At 60.0% G+C, this 21,745-nt stretch overlaps 1 protein-coding gene across 4 annotated transcripts in view; it reads right to left on the reverse strand.

Moving 5' to 3' along the window:
* PACS2 (phosphofurin acidic cluster sorting protein 2) overlaps nucleotides 1-21,098 on the reverse strand; it is a 56,720-nt gene extending 35,622 nt beyond the window's left edge. For all 4 annotated transcript variants that reach the window (XM_066275854.1, XM_066275852.1, XM_066275853.1 and 1 more), the window contains exon 1: nucleotides 20,799-21,098. In XM_066275854.1, coding sequence (XP_066131951.1) covers nucleotides 20,799-20,917 — 119 coding nt within the window. In that variant the 5' untranslated portion in view covers nucleotides 20,918-21,098. The remainder of the gene's footprint in view (nucleotides 1-20,798) is intronic.
* Between the last annotated feature and the right edge of the window lie 647 nt (nucleotides 21,099-21,745).

The following is a 21,745-nucleotide window of genomic DNA, read 5'->3' on the forward strand; positions in this document are numbered from 1 at the left end:
GGCGCAGGGGCTGGGGAGTGCCTGCGGGAAGTAGGCATGAGGCCAGCAGAGCTGCAGGGAGGCCTGTGGCTGAGCTGGAGGCAGGCGTGACCTCCGCACAGCCACCTCCTGCCACCAGGCGGGCTCTCAGGACGCCGGTGGCCCAGCCGGCACCAAGGCCCTGCCTGGAGGTCTTTCTTGGTGCCAATACCTGGTACTGTGGCCCAGCGTGTTACCGGGCCTTTCAGAGCGTGGGGCACCACAGGCCATGGCCTGCTCCAGGCAGTGCCAGCCCCATTCGGGAGGAGACAGACCTCCGGGGCTGGTCCTCACCCAGGTCCAGCCTGGGCAGGAGAAGGGCTGGCCTGGCTGCTGGACAGAGGCTGGAAGATCGCGCTCTGGGGGCCAGAGCCTGCGGGAGGGGGCGGTGCTGGCAGCTGGGGGTAGGATAGGGTGGGGAGACAGCATCCTGGGGAAGGGGGTTCCCGTGGCTGGCCACATCCACTCTGGAGCTGACCATCACTGGTGGAGACTGGGCTTGGACCCCATGGAGTCAGGGGTGAATGGACCCCGAACCCTGGGTCTCTGGGACAGAGAGTCGGCAGAGGAACAGTGTGTGGGGAGAGTCCTGGGGATGGGAGGAGCAGCAGGGGCTTCCACTGGGGGTCATGCAACAAAGTCCCATGGGGGGAATACGCACAGCCTGGGGGGCCGGGACAAGGGGCCCTGCAGTGGGGTCAGGCTATGGTGGGGACCCTGAGGTCAGGGAAGGCACCTTGGAGAGGGTAGGGGACAGCATTGTTCTGGTCTCCAGGGCAGTGACACCAGTGGGGGGCACCACACCCTGGCACCCCAGAATTTTGTGAGTTACAGAACAAGTGACATTTCAGAAAGTTTACGGAAACCTGGTTTTGCAGAAATTCTTACCCACACAAGGTCTGTGAGGTATTCCCATCGCCCCTCCCAAGTCCAGACTGCGCACCCCACATGCACGCCTGCTCCCTGCCTGCCCCTAGAAGCCTGGCCGGCACCCACGCTGTGACCCAGAACAAAGGCCTTGACCACCCACCTGCACAGCCTCCTCCTTTGTAGGGAGACAAGTCCTCTGAGGGCGGACAGGGCCTGAAGCAGCACAAAGCAGCTGTTTTCTCCCGGAAGACTGACCCCCTCGTCCCAGCGCATGTGACACAAACCAAACACGGGGGGTGGGGTGCAGCGCGTCCAGGAAGAGTCGAGGCCAGCAGAGGCAGTCTGGGTCCAAGCTTCACTCAGCCACAGGAGGGCCCCAGAGGGCGCTGGGCGGGGACAGGCCCTCTGCTGGGTCTGAGTCTGGGCAGAGCACCATGGGGTCCCTGAACCCAGGAGTGAGCTGTGAGGACGGGGAGCCCTACCCCAGGAGTGAGCTGTGAGGACGGGGAGCCCTACCCAGGAGTGAGCTGTGAGGACGGGGAGCCCTACCCCAGGAGTGAGCTGTGAGGACGGGGAGCCCTACCCCACAGAGGGGCGGTGGGCGAGGCCTGGGCTGGGCTAGAGGCTTGGAGACCACGCCCCACTCTGAGCAGGAACCCAGAGCCCAGACAGCCTAGCAACGCCAGCACTGATCAACACCACCGGTTTGGTTTAAATTTCTCCCTGGGGAGGGAAGTTAATGGTCACAGCCTGACTTGGGGAACCGTCCGGCAATGTCTGATTCTGTTCCTACCATGGTAAAACCGTTTCACCGCTGTAAGTGTGCAGCACGACAGCAGTGAGCACACTCACACTGCTGTGCTCCCATCTCTGCCGGACTCCTGTCCTCCTGTAAGGCTGAGCCTGTCCCCATGGGTCCCCAACCCACCCCTCCCCCAGCCCAGCCCCTCCCATCTCCTGTCTGTCCTGATGGGTCTGACTCCCGCAGGGACCTCATCAGTAGGTCACACAGCACATGTCCTGACCAGCTTATTTCTCATACCGATGTCCTTAAGTCCGTCCTTGCCATAGCAGGTGTCAGCACGTCCATCCTCTTTAAGGACACAGGATGAGCCTGACCAGGCGGTGGCGCAGTGGATAGAGCATCGGACTGGGATGTGGAAGACCCAGGTTCGAGACCCCAAGGTCGCCAGCTTGAGCCCAAGGTTGCTGGCTTGAGCAAGGGGTTACTCGGTCTGCTGAAGGGCTGCGGTCAAGGCACAGATGAGAAAGCAATCAATGAACAACTAAGGTACTGCAACAAAGAATTGATGTTTTTCATCTCTCTCCCTTCCTGTCTGTCTGTCCCTATCTGTCTGTCCCTCTCTCTCTCTGTCTACATTACCAAAAAAAGTAAATTAAATAAAAATAAATAAAAAGAACAGAGGACGAGTTGCATTCTGCGTGTGAATGGACCATGTCTTGTTTATCCACCTCTCCATCGTGGGCGTTTCAGCGGCTGTGACTGATGTCGCTGTGAATGTGGGGGGGGGGTGTCTCTGAGTTACTGCTTTTACTCCTCTGGGACACACCCCAGAGGGGACGGCGGGGCCACACTGTCACTCTGTGCTTAGTTTCTTGAGGAAGCCCTGCTGTTGCACACAGGGGCTGCCCCGTTTTATTACGTTCCCACCAGTGTTCGGTTTTATCTTGTGATTAAACACTGGCTACGAGGGGTTTTCCCCAAACAGGGCTCCGCAGCCCAACGAGCAAGCAGGGCTGCTCCGCGACGGAGCCCTGGGCCCGCTGTGCACTCGGGGCGAGTGTGCCCTCACTCCGCCTTCACTCGTTCACTCGCTCGCTCGCCCGCTGAGGAGGCCGGCTCCGGGCAGGACCCTCACTCCTCCAAGGACCGAAATGTGGACGCTCCTGCGAGCAAAGCCAGAGAGGCCTGGACGGAGAAGGTGGCCGCGGGGGTGGGCACACCGAGCCAGAGAGGCCCTGGACGGAGAAGGTGGCCGCGGGGGGGGGGGGGGGGGCACACCGAGCCAGAGAGGGCCCTGGACGGAGAAGGTGGCGCGGGGGGGTACACCAAGCCAGAGAGCCCTGGACGGAGAAGGTGGCCGCGGGGGGGGCACACCAAGCCAGAGAGGGCCCTGGACGGAGAAGGTGGCGCGGGGGGGGGGGTACACCAAGCCAGAGAGCCCTGGACGGAGAAGGTGGCCGCGGGGGGGGCACACCAAGCCAGAGAGGCCCTGGACGGAGAAGGTGGCCGCGGGGGGGGGGCACACCAAGCCAGAGAGGCCTGGACGGAGAAGGTGGCCGCGGGGGGGGGCACACCAAGCCAGAGAGGCCTGGACGGAGAAGGTGGCCGCGGGGGGGCACACCAAGCCAGAGGGGCCCTGGACGGAGAAGGTGGCCGCGGGGGGGGGGCACACCGAGCCAGAGAGGGCCCTGGACGGAGAAGGTGGCCGCGGGGGGGGGGGCACACCGAGCCAGAGAGGGCCCTGGACGGAGAAGGTGGCCGCGGGGGGGGCACACCAAGCCAGAGAGGCCTGGACGGAGAAGGTGGCGGCGGGGGGGGCACACCGAGCCAGAGAGGCCCTGGACGGAGAAGGTGGCCGCGGGGGGGCACACCGAGCCAGAGAGGCCCTGGACGGAGAAGGTGGCCGCGGGGGGGCACACCGAGCCAGAGAGGCCTGGACGGAGAAGGTGGCCGCGGGGGGGGCACACCAAGCCAGAGAGGCCCTGGACGGAGAAGGTGGCCGCGGGGGGGCACACCAAGCCAGAGGGGCCCTGGACGGAGAAGGTGGCCGCGGGGGGGGGCACACCAAGCCAGAGGGGCCCTGGACGGAGAAGGTGGCCGCGGGGGGGGCACACCAAGCCAGAGGGGCCCTGGACGGAGAAGGTGGCCGCGGGGGGGGGGCACACCAAGCCAGAGAGGGCCCTGGACGCAGAAGGTGGCCGCGGGGGGGCACACCAAGCCAGAGAGGCCCTGGACGGAGAAGGTGGCCGCGGGGGGGCACACCAAGCCAGAGAGGGCCCTGGACGCAGAAGGTGGCCGCGGGGGGGCACACCGAGCCAGAGAGGGCCCTGGACGGAGAAGGTGGCCGCGGGGGGGGGCACACCGAGCCAGAGAGGCCCTGGACGGAGAAGGTGGCCGCGGGGGGGCACACCAAGCCAGAGGGGCCCTGGACGGAGAAGGTGGCCGCGGGGGGGGGCACACCAAGCCAGAGGGGCCCTGGACGGAGAAGGTGGCCGCGGGGGGGGGCACACCAAACCAGAGGGGCCCTAGACGGAGAAGGTGGCCGCAGGGGGGGCACACCGAGGGCTGACGTCCCGAGGACAAAGGCTCTCAGAGAAGCGCAGGACGACCCACAGAACTGCGGGACAGCCACAAAGGGGAGCTCCCCACACCGTACACAGGCCCCTACAGCCTCGAGTGGGCCATTTCTGCAGTGAAAGCCAGAGCCACAGAAGTCCTGTGGCCCTGAAACTCGGGGCACCCCCCAAGTTGGGCACCGTCCCCCACGCCAGCTCAGGACACCTCCCCTGTGCACCTGTGACTTCTGGCCACCTGGTGGAGAGTTGGGGCATTGAGTCCCTCAGTCCAGGCTGGGGATTGTCCCTGCCACCTCCCCCAACAAGGGTCTGGTTCCCAAGGTGTCCCCAAGCCCACAGCACAGCAGATGCCCCAAGCCTGTCAGCCTGCTGTTCCATGGCCCCAGCGCCTGCCATTGGCAGCCCAGGGTCCAAGCAGGACAACCACACCCACTCGCCTGTCCGGCCAGTGTCCTAGAATCTGGATGCGTCCCTGCCCCGCTTTCTTGTGTGTGTTGTGGTGGTAAACATACATCACGTAGAACTGACCATGCACACCACTTTATCAAGTACAAGCCAGCAGCATTTAATACGTCCACACATTAAACAGCCATCACCTCTCATTCCAGAACATTCAGTTCACCCCAGAAAGAAGCTCTGGCCCTCGGCTGCCGCCTGCCCCCTCCTGCCCAGCGGGCTCACACAGTCTGCCCTGTCCTCGTCCCTGGGCTCACACAGCACGTGGCCTTCGCACCCGGCCCCTCCTGCCCAGCGGGCCCACACAGTCTGCCCTGTCCTCGTCCCTGGGCTCACACAGCACGTGGCCTTCGCACCCGGCCCCTCCTGCCCAGCGGGCTCCCACACAGTCTGCCCTGTCCTCGTCCCTGGGCGCACACAGCACGTGGCCTTCGCACCCAGCCCCCTTCCCCGGAACCAGCACACTGCGGCACGTTAGGCCTTCTTCCCTGTTTAAGGCCGAGCAATACGCCACGCTGGGCAGAGCCAGAGGCTGGAGCCTTCACCGCCCCGGGCGCTCTGGGCCACTGTGAAGGCCGTCGGAGCACAGGCCTCTGTCTCAGTCCCTGCTCTCAGTCCTCTGACAGTGATGTGCAGAGCCACCTGGTGACTGTGCAACCGGCCAAGCAGCTGCCACTTCACGTTCCCACCGGCAACGCGCAGCAGGAAGCCTGGCACAGCCATCTGAGCACATGAGCCAAGGAGGGGCCCTGACCAGGCCCTACCACCCAGCCATGACAGCACGGGTCCGGCAAGGAGAGTGTTATGGGTTTCCGGAAAATGCACCAGTACCCGGGCTGGCCCTGTGAGGAGACGCTGACTTCTGCCGTTCTCCTCTGGGCCCACAGGGACATGGGACACGGGGCCAGGCTCTGCGGTCCCACACACACTGACTGCGCGTCTGTAGGAGGGAGAACTGAGGGGCCTTTCGTTTCCAGGGCTGACCTGTCCGTGCTGCTGCGTGTCTGTCCTAGTGGGAGCTGGGCTCTGTGGTGGCAGCTGGCCAGGTGGCCCCATACCCTGCCTGCTTTGGAATTAGCTGCCCGGGAAGAAGACTGGGGCAGGGGCCAAGGGGCACCCCCACAGCCCGCTGCCTGGGCCCCAGGCACGTCCTCTACCACAGTCTGGTCCTCCTGGTCCTCCTGAGCTGGCTCTGCAGGAGAGGAGGGCTCCAGGCCCGCCCACATCCTCAGCGCTGGCCACCTTTCTCCGACGGCCTGGGCCAGCTGCCAGTTCTCACTGGCCCGGCCCAGCCTTCTCTGGTGTCGGGCCTTATCTGGACACGGCTGCTTTCTGCTAATTAGGGGAGAAGGTCACAGGTGTCTTTTCAGCGTGCCTGCCGGCCAGCATGTGAAGCCAGCTGGCTCCTACAGGAGCCGAGACACACTCAGAAGTTTCATCTCTGGAGGCTGGAACCCCCTGGGAGGGATGGGGGGGACAGGCGGCTGGTGGCTCTGAGCCCACCTTCCAGCCCCAGCAGGGGCCAGCGTGCGGAATGAGGGGGTGGAGGAGCCAGTCCCTGGGGGCAAGGGGTGCAGTGTCAGAGGCCAGCATGGCCACACACATGGAGGACCTGAGTGCCCCTGGCAGCCAGGTCAGCTGGGCACTTGCAGAGAGACGTGCCTCTATGGAGGGCAGTGTTCTGAGGGGCCGTGCAGACCATGCTGCAAACAGACCCCGACCTCAGCTCCGGCCAGCCAGGGACCAGACTGCTATGCGGAGGCCACCGCCCACTCTGGTCCCACACGCCAGGACACCCCCGACCCCAGGCCTGCCTGCTCTGCCTCAGCGACTCAGAGGCCCCAGAGGTCACCCGCGGCTCCTCGGCCACAGGCGCACCTCAGCAATGCTGCAGGGCTCGCCTCTGGCAGGCAGGGCTGATGGGGCTCTCCCTGGCAGGATGGGGCCCTGGCCTGGGGCTTTCCTGTAAGCAAGGACCTCCCACTTCCCACGAGGGGCTCTACTATAGCAGACACAGCCCAGGCCCCTCCGGGAAACTGGGCGCAGGGGATGGCAGCTGGCCACGGGGGCTGGGATGCAGGCTCGGTCGAACCAGATGACCCTCCTGCATGGCCTGTGGCCTGGACCTGCCACTGGAGACTCAGTGGACTGATCTATGGCCCCGGGGGGCCCTCCTCCAGGCGAATCAGCCAGGGCAGGGAGGGTGTGGCCAGTGCCTGCCCGGGGGTCTGCCTGGACAGGGTCCAGGCCATGGCCTTCTCGGGCTTCTTGCAAGCCTAGCATCTCCTGTCCTTCCCCCGACTTCCCACGGGGCAGGGGGTGGGGTGGGAGGAACATGGGCACGCTCAGGGGTGGGCCTCGAAGCAGGAACCCCATTTCCTGGTTCCGCATGCAGCTTTCCTGAGGGCTCAGAGTACAAGCCCTGGCCTCACCCCCAGTCCGGCCTGTCCTAGGCATGTCCCCAGGCCACACGGGCAGGCAGCCAGACCTTCTCTGAGGACACCACGGTCCCAGCCTGGGCAGCACAATCCTCAGTGACGGGTTCCGGGAGGGCCAGGGAGCGGGTCCCATGGCGGCCTGCGGAGTCCCTGCCACGTGCCCGCACAGACGGCCACCGCGGGCACCTGGGCCTGGGCGCCTCTCCCGGGCTGGGCCAGGGACAATCCTCAGTGACGGGTTCCGGGAGGGCCAGGGAGCGGGTCCCATGGCGGCCTGCGGAGTCCCTGCCACGTGCCCGCACAGACGGCCACCGCGGGCACCTGGGCCTGGGCGCCTCTCCCGGGCTGGGTCAGGGACAGTCCTCAGTGACGGGTTCCGGGAGGGCCAGGGAGCGGGGCCCATGGCAGCCTGCACAGTCCCTGCCACGTGCCCGCACAGACGGCCACCGCGGGCACCTGGGACAGGGCGCCTCTCCTGGGCTGGGCCAGGGACAGTCCTCAGTGACGGGTTCCGGGAGGGCCAGGGAGCAGGGCCCATGGCGGCCTGCGGAGTCCCTGCCACGTGCCCGCACAGACGGCCACCGCGGGCACCTGGGCCTGGGCGCCTCTCCCGGGCTGGGTCAGGGACAGTCCTCAGTGACGGGTTCCGGGAGGGCCAGGGAGCGGGGCCCATGGCAGCCTGCACAGTCCCTGCCACGTGCCCGCACAGACGGCCACCGCGGGCACCTGGGACAGGGCGCCTCTCCTGGGCTGGGCCAGGGACAGTCCTCAGTGACGGGTTCCAGGAGGGCCAGGGAGCGGGGCCCATGGCGGCCTGCACAGTCCCTGCCACGTGCCCGCACAGACGGCCACCGCGGGCACCTGGGACAGGGCGCCTCTCCCGGGCTGGGTCAGGGGCAGGCAGAACTGGCCCCTGCTGGGCCCAGGGAATAGCCATCTGGGGGGACATGAGCAGGCTGTGTCAGACCCTAGGAGAAAAGAAAATGCATGGCTGAAGCAGGGACCGCAGGCGGGGGTGGGGGGAGCAGGTGGGGCTGGTGGGGAACAGGGCGGGCTCCATGCAGCTCTGCTGTCTACACCACTAGGTCATCAAGGGGCCCGACCCGGTTCACATGGCTGCAGGACCACTGCGTGGCGGGCTCTGCTGGCCACAGGCCCCACACAGGTGAGAACCCACAACACTGTCCACAAATGTCGGGTCTGAGGGGCCGGGGTGGGGGGCAGACTTTGAAGCGCCTGGAGGGGGGAAACAGCTCAGCTCCAGTGAACGTCCTCGAAATGCTGGGGAGATGATGGGCGCTGTAGACTGAACTGCGTGTCCCCCAAAGCCCTACACTGAAACCTAACCTCTGAGGTGATGGGCCAGGAGGCTGGGCCTTGAGGAGCTGGTGGGTCCGAGAGGGGGAGCCCTCACGATGGGATGAGCTCCCTTAGAAGAGGTCAGAGAGCTCCCTGTCCCCTCTCATCTTGTGAGGACACAGGAAAAGGATGGCCCTCCCCAGGCATCAGACGTGCCAGCCCTTTGACCTTGAACTTCCAGCCTCCGCACCGTGAGGGATAAATGCCTGTGTTTAAGGCGCATCTGTGGTGCTTCGCTCTGGCCATAAACCATCCCAGATGGGCGGGGCAGCCCTGTCTCAGATGGCTTCTCTGCCTCTGCGGGCTGTGAGGAGGCCCCTGAGAGCCTGGAGCGTGGAGTCACTATCTAGCAGGGAGAAAGAGCCCCGGGAACCCTGTGCCCAGGGTCTGGGGTCCCAAGGAAGAACCGTGGGCTGACCACAACATCCACCTGCAGGGATCCGCCGCAGAGGAGGCCCAGTGACCCTAGAGGCCAATAGCAGAGGGTCCGGTGCAGAGACCCTGAGCTGCCCGCAGGGTGGGCACAGCCATATAGGAAGCCCCCTGGCAGCCTGCCTGCTCCCCTCACTGCCCACTGACACCCACAATGCAGGCTTGGCTGCAAACTCTGCACACTCGGTGACGAGGACTTGTGGGCCAGTCATAACACTCCTGCAGTCCCCCGTGGGGATGTGGCACCTGTGGCCTGACCACGGGGGCTCTGGGGGTGGCATCTCCAGGCCAGCAGCCTCACAGCAGGCGCCTGCACAGGATGCCACACGGGACACAGTCCCCACTGGGAAGGCGGGCAGGGAGGCAGAGAAAGGGGCGCATGACTTCTGACCAGACCCCGGGTAAGAGCTCTTCCAACACAAGGAGAACACACCAATGCCTGTGTTTGGCAGACACAGAGTTCCAAGCAGGATGGAACAACACAGGTGAAGCCTGCACACACACACCTGCCCCAGCACCTGCCCCAGCACGCACACGGACGCTGACCCCAGCCCTGTCCAGCTTCCCCTCTCCCCCAAACCGCTGCCCCTCCTTGCTGGCTCTCCCTTGGCGGCAGCCTGCCAGGCTGTGTGTGGTCTCAACACTGGGGGTCCACTCTCACTGTAAGCCTTGGTCCCAGCAGCTGGCCTTCTTCTAAAACCCGCAATCTAGACCCAGGGCCTTCACACCCCTTGACCACCCAGGACTTCACCGGGTGAGGGTCAGGGCCATGCCAAGGCAGAGCCAGAGATCACTTCCTACCACCCCCATGGCCACAGCAGTCACCTCTCGAGCCCCCAGCTTTCCTGTCCTCACGCCAGAATCATGGCCTGGTGCTGGCCAGGGGTGCTAGGTGGATGAGCAGTTGGTTTGGGGTTCCCGCCTCAGCCCGTTGTCTCGGGGGGGGGGAGTAGGTGCAGCTGGAGCCCCCCTCCTGCACAATGGCTGTGCACACGCAAGGGTGCGGCTCGCCTCCTCTGCCCACGCCTGGGTTCCAGGGTGTCCGTTCAACTACAGAGGCTCCTGCTGTGTGAGGCAAAGAAACCCCGCCTGGATCTGCGGCCCCTTCACAGTGAGGGGTGTACCAGGCCCCACCAGGCCCCGGAGCCATGGGTCTGGGGAGAAGGCCGCAGGTGCGCCTCGGCTGTGCCCCAAACAGAAGGGCTCTCTGGACCTCGCCCAGCCCTTGTGAAGAGCTCAGCATGACTCCAGGACTGAGGGGACAAAAGACTCTGGCCACTTGCCTGGCACAAGTGGCCCCAGAAGACGCGAGGCCCCTGGTGACGGCGGCACCACAGAGGCAGGGCCCAGGGACAAGCCCCCAGACTGTGCTAGAGCTCTTGAGGGCCCGCATCACCCCCTCGACCGTGGGCCAGTACTGTCCTCTGGACCCTGTTGGCAGGCCACTGGCAGGCCAGAGCCGCAGGCAGGGGCCAGCGGGCCAGCCCTGGTTCTGGGGGCTTCTGTCCAGGCAGGAAAGGCAACAGTTGCCAGAAGCAAATTTCAAACAGCAAAGTAAGTGCCAAGCCGGGCATGGGGCATGAGAGAGGCCAGGAGAGGGTCTGGAGGGACCGCGTGGGAGGGGGCCGCCCGGGGCCCCTTACTATCACAAGCATTCCTCTCCCAGCCGCTGGCTGCCGCCACCCCAGCTCTGAGCCTCGTCCTGCGCAAACCTAGTGCTGGAGGCCCCCAGGGTGTGACGCAGAGGCCCCTGGCAGGGAAGGGGACGGCTGCACTACACCCCAGTCAGTGTGAGGTGATGGGTAAGTCCTGATGAAGTCACCTCCACAGCAACTGAAGCGTCTGCCCGCTCCGGGCGCTCTGGGTCCCTCTCTCCGTCAGCACTGTGGCTGGTTTCTCACCCAGAAAGACCCTCCCTCCCTCTGCTCTGAGCTCAGAGGGGCTGACCGTGCAGGAGTGCCGCCCGGAGCTCTTCCGCAGCACCCGTCAACCGTGTCCCTTTCCACTCCTGACACAGTGGCTGTGGGACAACCCACTGGCACTGCTGCCCCTACTCTCCCTCAGAGGTCTGCGCCAGCACGCCTGCCCACCCTGCCGCTGGACAGGCAGCACGGGCACAGGACACGCGGAACATCCCAGCTCCTGGGGGACCATGAGCCCAGCACAGAGCAGTTCCCCTGTCTGCAAAGTGATGGCTGGTGGTGGCAGCTGTCCCCCGCCCCCATGGGCCTCCACGGTGGTGGCGCGGGGATGGAATGCTGGCCAGTCCAGGGTCAAAGTGCTGAGTGTGCCCCAAGCCCGGGGAGGACCCGGGGGGGGGGGATGCTCTAGCTGCTGGTCATAACCTTTTCCAGGGACCTGTTGTTCAGAAGCAAAACAGGACAGACGGAACCCAGCTGTGGACAGCCTCTCGCTCAGTGCCCAGGACAGGCTGAGTGTGCCTGGGGGCCTCACTGCTGGAGAGGGCACAGGGTCCCTCATGGGCTGGCTTGTCAGTGCCCAGGTAACAGACAACCTCCAGTCACCCTGGAGCAGGGCCACGGGGGTCCCCGGCACAGCCTGCTCCCAACCTGGTTCACAATAAATGTCTGAACCTTCGATGACCTGGCAGAGTCAGGAATGTTCTGGAATCCACAGGCAGGCCCTACCTAACCTCCCAGTGCAGGCGGGGAAGTGGAAGGGGGGCAGAGATGGAAGACCACCCTCCCCTGCCCAGACCCCAGTGGCCATAGCCTTGTGTCCCTGGGGACTGACTGACTGCCCACTTCACACACGACAGAGATACAGGCCTGGCCCAGGTGGGCACAGGGGTGGGCAAGATGGCAGCAGCTATGACCAGGCCCCCTAAGACATCCAATCCACAGGCCACGCACCCACAAGTCAGTCTATCACTCAGCGCAGCCCCCCGGAAGCTGCAAGCCCTGCACCCAGCTCGAACCCCGCCCTCCCCACCCACCCACTGGCCCCTGCACACAGCCAACCCAACCTCAGTTCCAGCACCATTCACCGAAACACACACCCTCAAAACAGATCAGTGACTTGAGCCAGTGGTCAGCAAACTCCTTAGTCAACAGAGCCAAATATCAACAATACGATTGAAATTTCTTTTGAGAGCCAACATTTTTAAACTTAAACTATATAGGTAGGTACATTCCTTATCGAGGTAGCGCCCACATGTGGTATTTTGTGGAAGAGCCACACTCAAGGCTTACAAGCCACGGTTTGCCAACCAGGGCATCAAAACCCACATCCGGAGTGCAACATCTTTGCTCAGCCACACGCATGTCCCCTAGCAGCTACTCCACAGGGGTTCTCAGGCAGGGCTGGGGGACACCTGACCCCACCACTCCACGGAGCCCCCGCCTGCAGTTGGGCTCTGCACGCTGGCCGGGGCAACGGGGTATAGATGGCACGGGAGAGGACTGGGAACTGGCCGGAGCTGCAGGGGCATACAAAGCTTGCACAGTGGGAAGGGCCGCCCCACGTCCAGTCGGTGTTTTCGGTGTGGGAAGACTGAAAACGGGGCAGACACATAGCTGAAAAGAGAATGACCAAGAACTTCCCAGGACCAATGAAAATCAGCAGTCCACAATCCAGAGTCCGTAACCCCCATGCCGTCGGGAATAAGAGAAGCTGCACACAGACACAACTGAGAGGCCATCAGAGAGCCACAAAGGACAAAGGACAGACCTTCAAATGAGTCACAGCTGCCCTGTTCCTCATTCTCAACAAAACCTGAGAGCAAAGTCATGGAGGTGCCTCCTCCAGGTGCAGACAGGGGACCTGTCCTCTGGAACTCAACACTGGCCAACACCCCCCGGGTGAGATTGATCGCCTTGCACAGGCTGAAAGAACAGGTTTTCACTGAACAGAACCCTAAAGATGCATTTTCCGCAGAAAAGGAATATCACCCCAGTTCAGAGGTGATAAAAAAAATAACTGAAGAAAAGAACGTGATGAATTTTTAGTTTAACCAAGTATTAACAGTACAAAGCAATAATAACAACCTCTTACGGGCTTAAAAAGAAGACAATTAAAAAGAAAAAGAACTGCAACACATTAAGCAAAAGCTTATAGACATGAAGGGTTTGGTTAGGATGAGAAGCTCCAAGGTTTCTGTGTCTTCCAAGAAGAAAATAAAGACACAATCAACCTTACAATGTAACAACCAGAATGCAAGTTACAACTTACATAGTAGCCACTGAAGACCAAAATAGGGATAAGTTTCAAACTATCAGAGGAGGAATGGAATAAGAGAGAAGTAGATGCAGAGTAAGGTAAGACAAAGAGAAAAACAAACGTCAAATCTGTGGGACAAATATTTATATAAATAATAAATAGCACTTAACATTGTCAAGAAAAAAAAACATCTGTGGGACAATAATCAACACAGCATACATGGTAGGCGTGGAGCATAATCTAGTCTCGATCAATGACAGTGAACTGAATGTTCTAGGTAAATAATAATAGCAGTAATAAAAAAGATCATCAGGTTGAGTGAAAGCAAAATCTAGATTCATGTCAAAATAACCAAAAACACCTCTAGACATGTCATGTAAGGATGCAGAAGAGTTTAGGAGTGGGAAGGACATGGAGGCAAACTCTATCCAGGGGGAGGTCACAAAGCGGTGCTACTCAGAGTCTACGACCAGGCGAGAAACTTCACCACATCCAGAGTCACAGGCTCTAAAAGTTCACAAGGCTGGGAAGGCAGCGTGTGACTCTTAACAAGTAGGTGCTAAAAACTTCATCTCAAAACGAGGAAGCTGCGAGAGAAGTGGGCAGCCCCACCACTGGGTCAGAGGGTGTGGACACACAAAGGAAGCAGACAGAGGACCATGCCGAACAGAGCCTCACTCGAGTGGACAGAGCTCACTGAGGGGGACCACACAGAAGACAGGTGCCTTCTCAGCACAAGCTGCACGTGGGTGAGCTGACCTCCAGTCCGGACACAGAGGGTGGTCAGAAATACTTAGGGATTCGGTGCCACAATGACCACCACCTCTGACCACAACATAAGTAAGTTAGAAATGAATAACGGGAAAGAGAGAAACAATGAATTCGACAATGGAGAAATAAACAGGAAAAAAGCCACACATCTGGATATGAAGAAACTTGGAAATAGCCCATCACATTAAAGAAAGAATGGGAAATTTTAAGAAATATTTAAAACTGAACAATTCTACATATAAAAGCACAAGAGATGCAACTAAAGCATTAACTTACTTTGCAGCCATAAATGTGTTTGTGCAAGGGAAGGAGGATTAACGAGCTGTATATGTACCATAAGAAATTAGACTGCAAAATAGACCTAAGGAGCATAAAAAAAATGTGAGGGAATAAAGATAAGAACTAATTTTATTTTATAAAACTTTGCTGACCAGTGGTGGCACAGTGGATAGAGCAGGGGTCGGGAAACTTTTTGGCTGAGAGAGCCATCAACACAACATATTGTAAAATGTAATTCCGTGAGAGCCATACAACGACCCGTGTACGTTATGCATTATCCAATAAAAATTTGGTGTTGTACCGGAGGACAGCTGTGATTGCCTCCAGCCACCCGCAACCAGGAACACGAGCGGTAGGAAATGAATGGATTGTAATACATGAGAATGTTTTATATTTTTAACGTTATTTTTTTTATTAAAGATTTGTCTGCGAGCCAGATGCAGCCATCAAAAGAGCCACATCTGTCTCGCGAGCCATAGGTTCCCGACCCCTGGGATAGAGCATCAACTTGGGACACTGAGGTCCCAAGTTTGAAACTCCGAGGTCATGGGCTTGAGCATGAGATCACTGACATGATCCCATGGTTGCTTGAAGCCCAAGGTCGCTGGCTTGAGTACAAGGTTGATGGCTTAAGCAAGGGGTCACTGGCTCGGCTGGAACCCCCAGTAAAGTCACATATAAGAAGCAATTAATGAACAACTAAAGTGATGCAACTATAAGTTGGTACTTCTCATTTCTCTTCCTCCCTGTCTATCCCTGCCTCTCTCTTTCTTTCAAAAATAAAATAAAATTATTTATTTATTTAAAAAAAAATTTTTTTTTTCTTAAGTTGGAAACGGGGAAGCAGTCAGACAGACTCCCGCATGTGCCAGACCAGGATCCACCCGGCACGCCCACCAGGGGGTGATGCTCTGCCCATCTGAGGCGTTGCTCTGTTGCAACCAGAGCCATTCTAGCGCCTGAGGCAGAGGCCACGGAGCCATCCTCAGCGCCTGGGCAAACTTTGCTCCAATGGAGCCTCGGCTGCAGGAGGGGAAGAGAGAGACAGAGAGGAAGGAGAGGGGGAGGAGTGGAGAAGCAGATGGACGCTTTTCCTGTGTGCCCTGGCCGGGAATCGAACCCGGGACTCCCGCACGCCAGGCCGATGCTCTACCACTGAGCTAACCGGCCAGGGCCCAAAATAAAATAAAATTAAAAAACAAAACAATACCCAAAAACTGATAAGGCCCTGGCCAGTGGCACAGTGGACAGAGCATTGACCCAGGGTGTCTAGGTGGCTGGTTCAATCCCAGAGTTGCTGGCTGGATCCTGGGGTCACTGGTTCATACAAGAAGCAATTAATGGGTACACAACTAAGTGCAACAATGAGTCAATGCTTTTCTCTCTCTCCCCTTCCTGTCACTCTCACTCTCAAAAATCAGTGGGAAAACAAACAAACAAAAAACTGAGCCCTGGCCGGTTGGCTCAGCGGTAGAGCGTCGGCCTAGCGTGCGGAGGACCCGGGTTCGATTCCCGGCCAGGGCACACAGGAGAAGCGCCCATTTGCTTCTCCACCCCTCCGCCGCGCTTTCCTCTCTGTCTCTCTCTTCCCCTCCTGCAGCCGAGGCTCCATTGGAGCAAAGACAGCCCGGGCGCTGGGGATGGCTCTGTGGCCTCTGCCTCAGGCGCTAGAGTGGCTCTGGTCGCAACATGGCGACGCCCAGGATGGGCAGAGCATCGCCCCTGGTGGGCGTGCCGGGTGGATCCCGGTCGGGCGCATGTGGGAGTCTGTCTGACTGTCTCTCCCTGTTTCCAGCTTCAGAAAAATGAAAAAAAAAAACCACAAAAAAAAAACTGATAAGCCCCTAGTGAGACCAATCAAAGTGTCTACCTGCAAGGAAGAATCAACATAAGAAATTAAAGGAGGCAGCACCCAGGCCCTGCAGACATTAAGACATAAAAGAGGCCCTGGCTGGTTGGCTCAGCAGTAGAGTGTTGGCCTGGCGTGTGGAAGTCCAGAGTTTGATTCCTGGTCAGGGCACACAGAAGAAATGACCATCTGCTTCTCTACTACCCCTTCTCTCTCTCTCTCTCTCTCTCTCTCTCTCTTTCTTCTCCTCCTGCAGCCATGGCTCGAATAGTTTGAGCAAGCTGGCCCCTGGTGCTGAGGATGGCTCACATCAGGTGCTAAAATAGCTCAGTTGCCAAGCAACGGAGCAGCGGCCCCAGATGGGCAGAGCATTGTCTGGCAAAGGGTTTGATAGATGGATCCCGGTCAGGGCGCACATGGGAGTCTGTCTCTCTACCTCCTCACCTCTCAATTAAAAAAGAAAAAAAGAAAGAAAGAAAAGAATAGAATGAGAGGAGCACACCCCCTACCCCTTCCTCCAGGCATGACTTCCCTGGCTTTCCTCTCCCTTCTAAGCTCCAAGAGCCCTTCTCTTGCCTCTGTAACTTGTTTCCTGAGCCCACGCTGGTTCACTTTTTCTCTCTCTGCCTTTGTGACTCAAATAAATGTTTGCTTGTATTGAAAAAAAAAAAGAGTAGAATGAACAGCTTTATGCCAATAAACTTGAAAATGTAGACAAAATGGACAAATTCCCAGTAAAATATATTTCCAAACTAAACCAAGAGGGAGAAGAATGTATTCTACAACCAAAGAAACTGAATCAGGAGGTAAACTTCCCACAAAGCAATTCCTGGCTCGGGTTATGTTACAGGTGATTTCTTTCAAACACGCACGGAACAAACAATTCCAGTTTTTACAAAATGACTCCATGGCACAGCGAAGGACAACACAGTCCTCAGTTTGTTTCTATAAGATGTCTTGGCACCAAAATGATACAGGCAGCTATCACAGACCCTAGACATCGACTCACAGTAGTAAACAAATGTTCACAACCTAAACCCACCAGTGAATGCACTAGACACTGCTATGCTTCCCAGAATGAAAAGTTAGTTTAATATTACGAAATCCATTTACACATTTACCCCATAAGCAATTTTTCTGTTGTTTTTTATTCAGTGAGAGGAGGGGAGGCAGAGACACAGACTCCCTCATGTGCCCTGACTGGGATTCATCCGGCAAGCCCACTAGGGGGCAATGTTCTGCCCATCTGAGGCATAGTCGCTCTGTTGCTCAGCAACCCAGCTCTTCTTAGCGCCTGAGGTGGAGGCCATGGCGCCATCCTCAGCACCCAGGGCCAACTTGCTCCAATTGAGCCTTGGCTGCAGGAGGGGAAAAGAGAAAGAGAGAGAGAGAGAAGAGGTAGGGAAGCAGATAGGTGCTTCTCCTGTATGTCCTGACTGGAATTAAACCTGGGACATCCACATGCTGGGCCAATGCTCTACCACGGAGCCAACCAGCTAGGGCCCACCTCAGCAATTAAAGCAGAAGCATCCCACGAGGCCCTTAATTTAAAAAGTGTCCGATTAGACTTGACATCTACTCACAATAAGCACAGAATAAAACCCTAGGGAGCAACCATCCCAGAGCCGTTAGAATAGCTAAAATTAAAAAGATGATGACATGAAAGGTGACCCAGCTGGTGGCAGTGGAAGGAGTGCCATCACTTCAGAAAACTGGCAGTTTCCCACAGAGCAGACCACCACCCCCACCCAAACTTCGCCGTGGCTTGCTATTACCCAAGAGAAGCGAAAAGACATTCCCACGGCCTGGATGCAAGTGGTCGTAGCAGCTTTGAACACAGCAGCCCCACAGACCTACAGACAAGCCCCACACCTACCACCAGAAGCAGGATAACACAGAGCCTGGCTTGTTCCTCAACGGGAGGGGCTGCCGGCTGGGAGAACAAGGCCAGGCCCCAGGTGCTCCCTTCCAGCCCTCACACCTGAGGTCCAGGGATGGGCGGGACCTGCGTTGGGTTGCTGAGCTGAGATGTGGGGCCTTCCGACCTGCTGGGAGGTGGGTGGCCAATGGGCACGGAGCTGTTAAAACTCACACCTCCAGCTGAAGAGCCTTCCCTCTGCATGAAGGAGCCTCCGTGACCTCCCTCAAATGGGCCAAGGGGAGAACAGGAAGGTTGCAGAAGAAACTTAGGAACAGCGGCAATGTAAATAGATGCCAACCTTGGAAACTAACAATGAATTCGTGAACTTCAGTGGGACATGTGAGACCCGGGCCCCGGCCAGGGAGCTCAGTGGGTTGGAGCCCCGTCCTAATTGGCCAAGGGTGCATGTTTGATGCCCCGTCTGGGCACACTGAGAAGCAACCAATGAATAAACAACGACGTGGAAAACAAATTTATGCTTCTCTCTCTCTCAAATCAATAACACATTTTTTTAAAAAGTGATCCAGAAGCCCGGGGGACAAGAGGCCCTCTGGGGATCCCGGCAGTGGGGCCTGAACAGCAGGAGGCCAGGGAGGGTGAACCGCTGGATGAGGCTGGAGACGTGGGGTCCGTGAGGAGGAGTGCTGTGTCACCGCTGGGAAACCCACAGGACCAAGCTGCCCTTGCCACCCCTGAGAGGGAAGAGCAGGAATGGGACAAGGCCGAGGGCACTCCGGAGCATCACAGGCTGCACACAGCCAGGAACACGTCTCGTCAGAGGAGGGGGTCCCAACACATCCACGCAACACAGGGCGGCTACCCCCAAAGCAGCAGCTGGGCCTCAAGTCAGGGAAAGGAGAGAGAAAACTAGCAGGAGAAAGGAAGAGGCATTTCTCTGACGAGGAGGTACAAATGGCCTGCACCAGCAATTAGAGACATTCAAATAAAAACCACAACATCTCACACCTACCAGATTGGCAAAATTTAAGTCAGGCAGCATTGGCAAGAATGCTGGAGGGGGCCGGAGTTGGCACAGCACTGCAGGAAGCTGCTTGGTAGTGACACTGGCACACCTCCCCAAACCCTACTGCTGGCACATGCTTATGACAGGCCCGCCTGCCCACGGAAGGCACACGCACAGGACGGGCACAGGGACTGAATGCCTACAGCAGCATGATTGTAACTGGCCAAACCCTGGAAATAAGCCAAAGATCTCCTGACAGAGCGGAGACGCATGCCGCTGTCTGACAGGGTCACCACGCAGCAGTGACAGGTAACAGCACGGACACCACTCAGAAACTTAAACCGAGATCGGGCAAAACCGAGAACCCTCTCATGTAAGTCCCCACAGAGCACAACTAAGCCCAGCCTGGCAGGGACACGCACTGAGGAGGGACAGCAGAGCCTGAACCACCTCTCGGCACAGGGAGGGACCTCAGCAGAGCAGTCTGCCCTCAACTCTGTGCCTCTCCGCTCTGATGGCAGCTGTCCAACACCTAGCGGTGTCCAGCCCAGGCCTCCACATCCTGCCCCATGCCCTCCCACGGTCCCCCATGCAGCCCTAGACTCTTCTGCACCCCCAACCCGTCTCCAGTTAAACTCTATGGTCTTTCGCGGAGCCCTGGAAGCTGCTGGAAAAGCAGAGCACAAGTAGGCTACACTCTGTGCCGCGTCTGGGGACACAAGTTTAGGAAAGGGCAAAGCACGAACAAGGGGAGCCCTGATGGGATGCAGCCGCACAATGGGTCCAAGGGGCGCTGGTGACAGTACAGAGGGGAGAGACAGAGGAAGCCTGGGGATGACCCTTGCTGTGGGGTACCCGGCGCCAGGGCCACTGCCAAGACAGGAAAAGGGAGCAAAGGCCAGGCCAGGGGAGAAGCTCTGGAGGCCTACCCTAGGCACTCAGCACAGCCACAGACCTGAGCTCCTTGCCCTGTGCTCCAAAGGCTGGGGGGGGGGGACCTCTGCCACCCAAACACCTCACTCAGTGAGGCCTGTTGATGGAGCTGTGCCTGGGGGCACACCAGGCACTTCCTGTGCCTGGATGGCACTCCTGAGACCCCTGGCCCGTAGGTCTCCCCAGGGAGGGCTCTTCCCTGGGGCCCACCTGCAGCCTGTCTATTCCAGAACCAGGCCCTGGTGCAAAAGCTTGTCTCTCTCCCTCAGCCTGCAGCTTCGTCAGCAGGGACCACGGAGTTGGGAAGAAACTAGGAGAGCTTCGAACTGCCAGGACAAACAGAGAAGTTGGGAGTCTGAATGGAGTGGGGCTGGCCGTGGCGCTGGCCTGTGTGGAGAAACCCTGTCCAACTGTTACCCCTGGGCGACAGGGTTTCCCCAAGTGGGAGGGATGGCGAAATTAACAGCACGATGCAAAGACTAGTGTTTACGTTCGAGCAGATGTTTCTCCATTAACAAGCACAGTGCAAACTGGGAAAGAGCCGCGACACCAACCAGCACAGAGGAGTAAGCCCCAGCGCCCATGACGATGGATGAGGGATGTGCTGGGTGAAGAAGTACAGTTGTGGTCCCAGGTCTGTGTGTCCTCTGGGCAGTGTGCCCTGAGGGTCACTCCCAGGCCGCTCAGACTTCACAGTGTGGCCAGATGCAAAAAAGAAATCTGTGTACCGGTGGAGAGAGAAGACACCCTTCACCAGCACCAAGCACATCAGTAGGCAGGTGCCAGGACGCAGGCTGGGAACCAACCAGGTGAGCGCCAGAGAGCCTGGGAGATGGGCACCTGCGCATCCTTCGCGCTCAGGGGTTACTCGCAGGGAACATGTGTGCATGCCCAAGGAGGCAACGCCACGGTCCCTAGCGCGAGGTCCCGGGTGGAATCCCTGGTGGAAGCCCCGGGTGGCCGGCAGGTGCGCGCGGGAACAAAGCGGCCGGCCAGGCGGAGGCGTACCTGGGCACGCAGCTGGGGCTGGAGCCGTCCACCTCCCAGGTGGCGAACAGGTTCATGGGCACCGGCGTGTTGAGCGCGGCGGGCGCGCCGGCCAGGCCCAGGCGGCCCCGCTCGGCCATGGCGCCGGCCCCCCACTCCTCGGCGGCCTGGGGCTGCGGCCGGGCCGCGGACAAGCGGCGGCGGCGGGCGGCGGGCGGGCCGGGCGCGCGGAGGGCGGCGGCGCAGTCACATGGCGGCTGGGCGGCTGGGACTGCCGGGCGGGCGGCGGACAGGCCCGCGGGCGGCGACGAAGATACGGCCGCCCCGCCCCGCCCCGCGCGCCCCCGCCGGCACGCCCGCCCCGCGCGCGCCCCCGGGCTCCGACCGCGCCGCCGCCGCCGATTGGTTGGGCGGGCGCGCGCTCACCAACTCAGACCCAATCACAGCCCGTAGAGCGTCCGCCGGAAATGAGCTAACACTCAACCTCCCCGCCGGCGCCGCGCGAGGCATCCCCGTCCGCTGCCTGCGGGAGCGCGCTCAGCGCCTGCGTACAGGCCCCGCCCCGCGCGCTCCGCCCTGCCCCGCCCCGCTGGGGGCGGGGCAGAGGGATACCCGGCTCCGCCCGCCGGGCGCGCCCACCCAGCGCGCTCCCCTGGCCCTTGATTCCGCGACCCCCAGCAGCACTCGTTGTCCCCACGCACTGATCTAGGCCTCTTCGTGTCCTCCCACTCTCCCCGTGCCCCGTGCACTCCCCGTGTAACCTGGCGCCTGCTGTCCTCTGCCGTTCCCTGTGTCTTCCTCACGAACTCTCACCCCCCCCCCCGGGGCCCCACGCCCTCCGGTCCCCCGCGGTTCCAGGCGGACGGCCGCGGGACACTATCTAGCAGGGTTCGGGGTCGCGGACTGTATAGCCTGCCCCCACCTCTGCAGCCAGAGGGGGTTTCCGCTTGCCAGGACCCTGGGATGTA

The sequence above is a fragment of the Saccopteryx bilineata genome, chromosome 4 (genome assembly GCF_036850765.1).
Source record: "Saccopteryx bilineata isolate mSacBil1 chromosome 4, mSacBil1_pri_phased_curated, whole genome shotgun sequence".
Lineage (NCBI taxonomy): Eukaryota > Metazoa > Chordata > Mammalia > Chiroptera > Emballonuridae > Saccopteryx > Saccopteryx bilineata.